Source organism: Nicotiana attenuata, chromosome 9 (genome assembly GCF_001879085.1).
Source record: "Nicotiana attenuata strain UT chromosome 9, NIATTr2, whole genome shotgun sequence".
NCBI classification, from domain to species: Eukaryota; Viridiplantae; Streptophyta; class Magnoliopsida; order Solanales; family Solanaceae; genus Nicotiana; species Nicotiana attenuata.
In genome coordinates, this window is record NC_031997.1 from 21,121,875 (window position 1) to 21,123,776 (window position 1,902).

The 1,902-nt window shown below is 46.7% G+C and overlaps 1 protein-coding gene across 1 annotated transcript; it reads right to left on the reverse strand.

Annotated features, from left to right (window-relative positions):
• LOC109232571 (RNA-directed DNA polymerase homolog) lies at window positions 997–1,425 on the reverse strand. Its single transcript, XM_019398336.1, has one exon. It carries the CDS (start codon window positions 1,423–1,425, stop codon window positions 997–999), a length of 429 nt encoding a protein of 142 aa, XP_019253881.1.

Consider the following 1,902-nt stretch of genomic DNA (forward strand, 5'->3'; position numbering starts at 1 on the left):
TGGATGAATGGAATACTGTGAACTGTGTGCCTCCTCTAGAATCTTCTCCCTCAAGCCATCGACATTAGGAACACATAGGCGACCCTGGAGTCACAGAACACCATCCTCGCCAATGGAAATCTCCTTGGCACTACCCTGTAGTACCGTCTCTCTGAGAATTGCCAAATGCGGATCATCGAACTGCCGAGCCTTGATCTATCCCAATAGTGAAGACTGGGCAACAACACACGCAAGGACTCGGCTGGGCTCTGAAATATTCAACCTCACAAGTCTGTTAGCCAAGGACTGAACGTCCAAAGCTAGTGGCCTCTCCTCCGCAGAAATATATGCCAAGCTACCCATACTCTCTGCTTTCCTACTTAAGGCATCTGCAACCACATTTGCCTTGCCCGGATGATAAAGAATGGTGATGTCATAATCCTTCAGTAACTCAAGCCATCTACGCTGCCTCAAATTGAGATCTCTCTGCTTGAACAAATGCTGAAAGTTGCGATGATCACTATAAACCTCACATGACACCCCATACAGATAATGCTTCCATATCTTAAGAGCATGAACAAGCGCCGCTAACTCCAGATCATGCACGGAGTAATTCTTCTCATGAATCTTCAGCTGATGCGTAACATATGTAATAACTCGCCCCTCCTACATCACTACACGACCCAAGCCAAGGCGTGAAGCGTCGCAATATACCGTATACATCCCCGATCCGGAAGGCAATACTAGAACCGGTGCTGTAGACAAAGCTGTCTTGAGCTTCTGAAAGCTCGTCTCACAATCATCGGACCAACGGAAAGTAGCACCTTTCTGGGTCAATCTAGTCAACGGTTATGCAATGGATGAAAAGCCCTGCACAAATCGGTAATAACCTGCTAACCCCAGGAAACTCCTGATCTCATTCACTAAAGTAGGACGTGGCCAACTCTGAACTGCCTTAATTTTCTTAGGATCCACCTTAATACCTTCTCCTGATACGACATGCCCCAAGAATGCTACTCACTCAAGCCGAAACTCACACTTGCAGAACTTAGCATATAGCTTCTGCTCTCCCAATGTCTGAAGCACTACTCTCAAATGCTGCTCGTGCTCCCCCAGGCTACGTGAGTAGATCAAGATGTCATCAGTGAAGACAATAACAATGGAATCAATATAAGGCCTAAACACCCTGTTCATCAAATCTATAAACGTTGCTGGGGCATTAGTCAAGCCGAAGGACATCACCAAAAACTCATAATGGCCATATCTAGTACGGAAAGCAGTCTTCTGGACATCCGAGTCCCGAATCTTCACCTGATGATACCCTGACCTTAAGTCGATCTTAGAGAACCTAGCACCCAGCAACTGGTTGAACAAATCATCAATGCGCGGCAACGGGTACTTGTTCTTGATGGTAACCTTGTTCAACTGGTGGTAATCAATGCACATCCGCACAGTCCCATCCTTCTTCTTCACAAACAATACTGGTTCACCCCAAGGTGACACACTCGGTCTCACAAACCCCTTTGCTAACAACTCCTCAAGCTGTTCCTTTAATTCCTTCAACTCTTTCCGAGCCATACGATACGGTGGGATAGATATAGGATGGGTGCTTGGAGCCAAATTAATACAGAAATAAATATCATGAAACAGAGGCATGCCTGGAAGGTTAGAAGGGAACACATCGGCGAACTCCCGCGCTACTGGAACTTAATCAATCATCGGAGACTCTGCGGTGGTGTCCCGAACATAAGCTAGATAAGCCAAACAACCCTTCTCGACCATATGTCGAGCCTTCAGAAAAGAAATAACCCGGCCGGGTGTACTAACTGAGGAACCCTTCCACTCCAACCTTGGCAACTCTGGCATCGCTAAAATAACAGTCTTGGCATGGCAATCTAGGACGGCGTGATATGGGGATAACCA

What these genes read in the sequence shown, in the direction of transcription:
- LOC109232571 (XM_019398336.1), bottom strand. Translation starts at nt 1,425, where the DNA reads ATGTGCATTGATTACCACCAGTTGAACAAGGTTACCATCAAGAACAAG.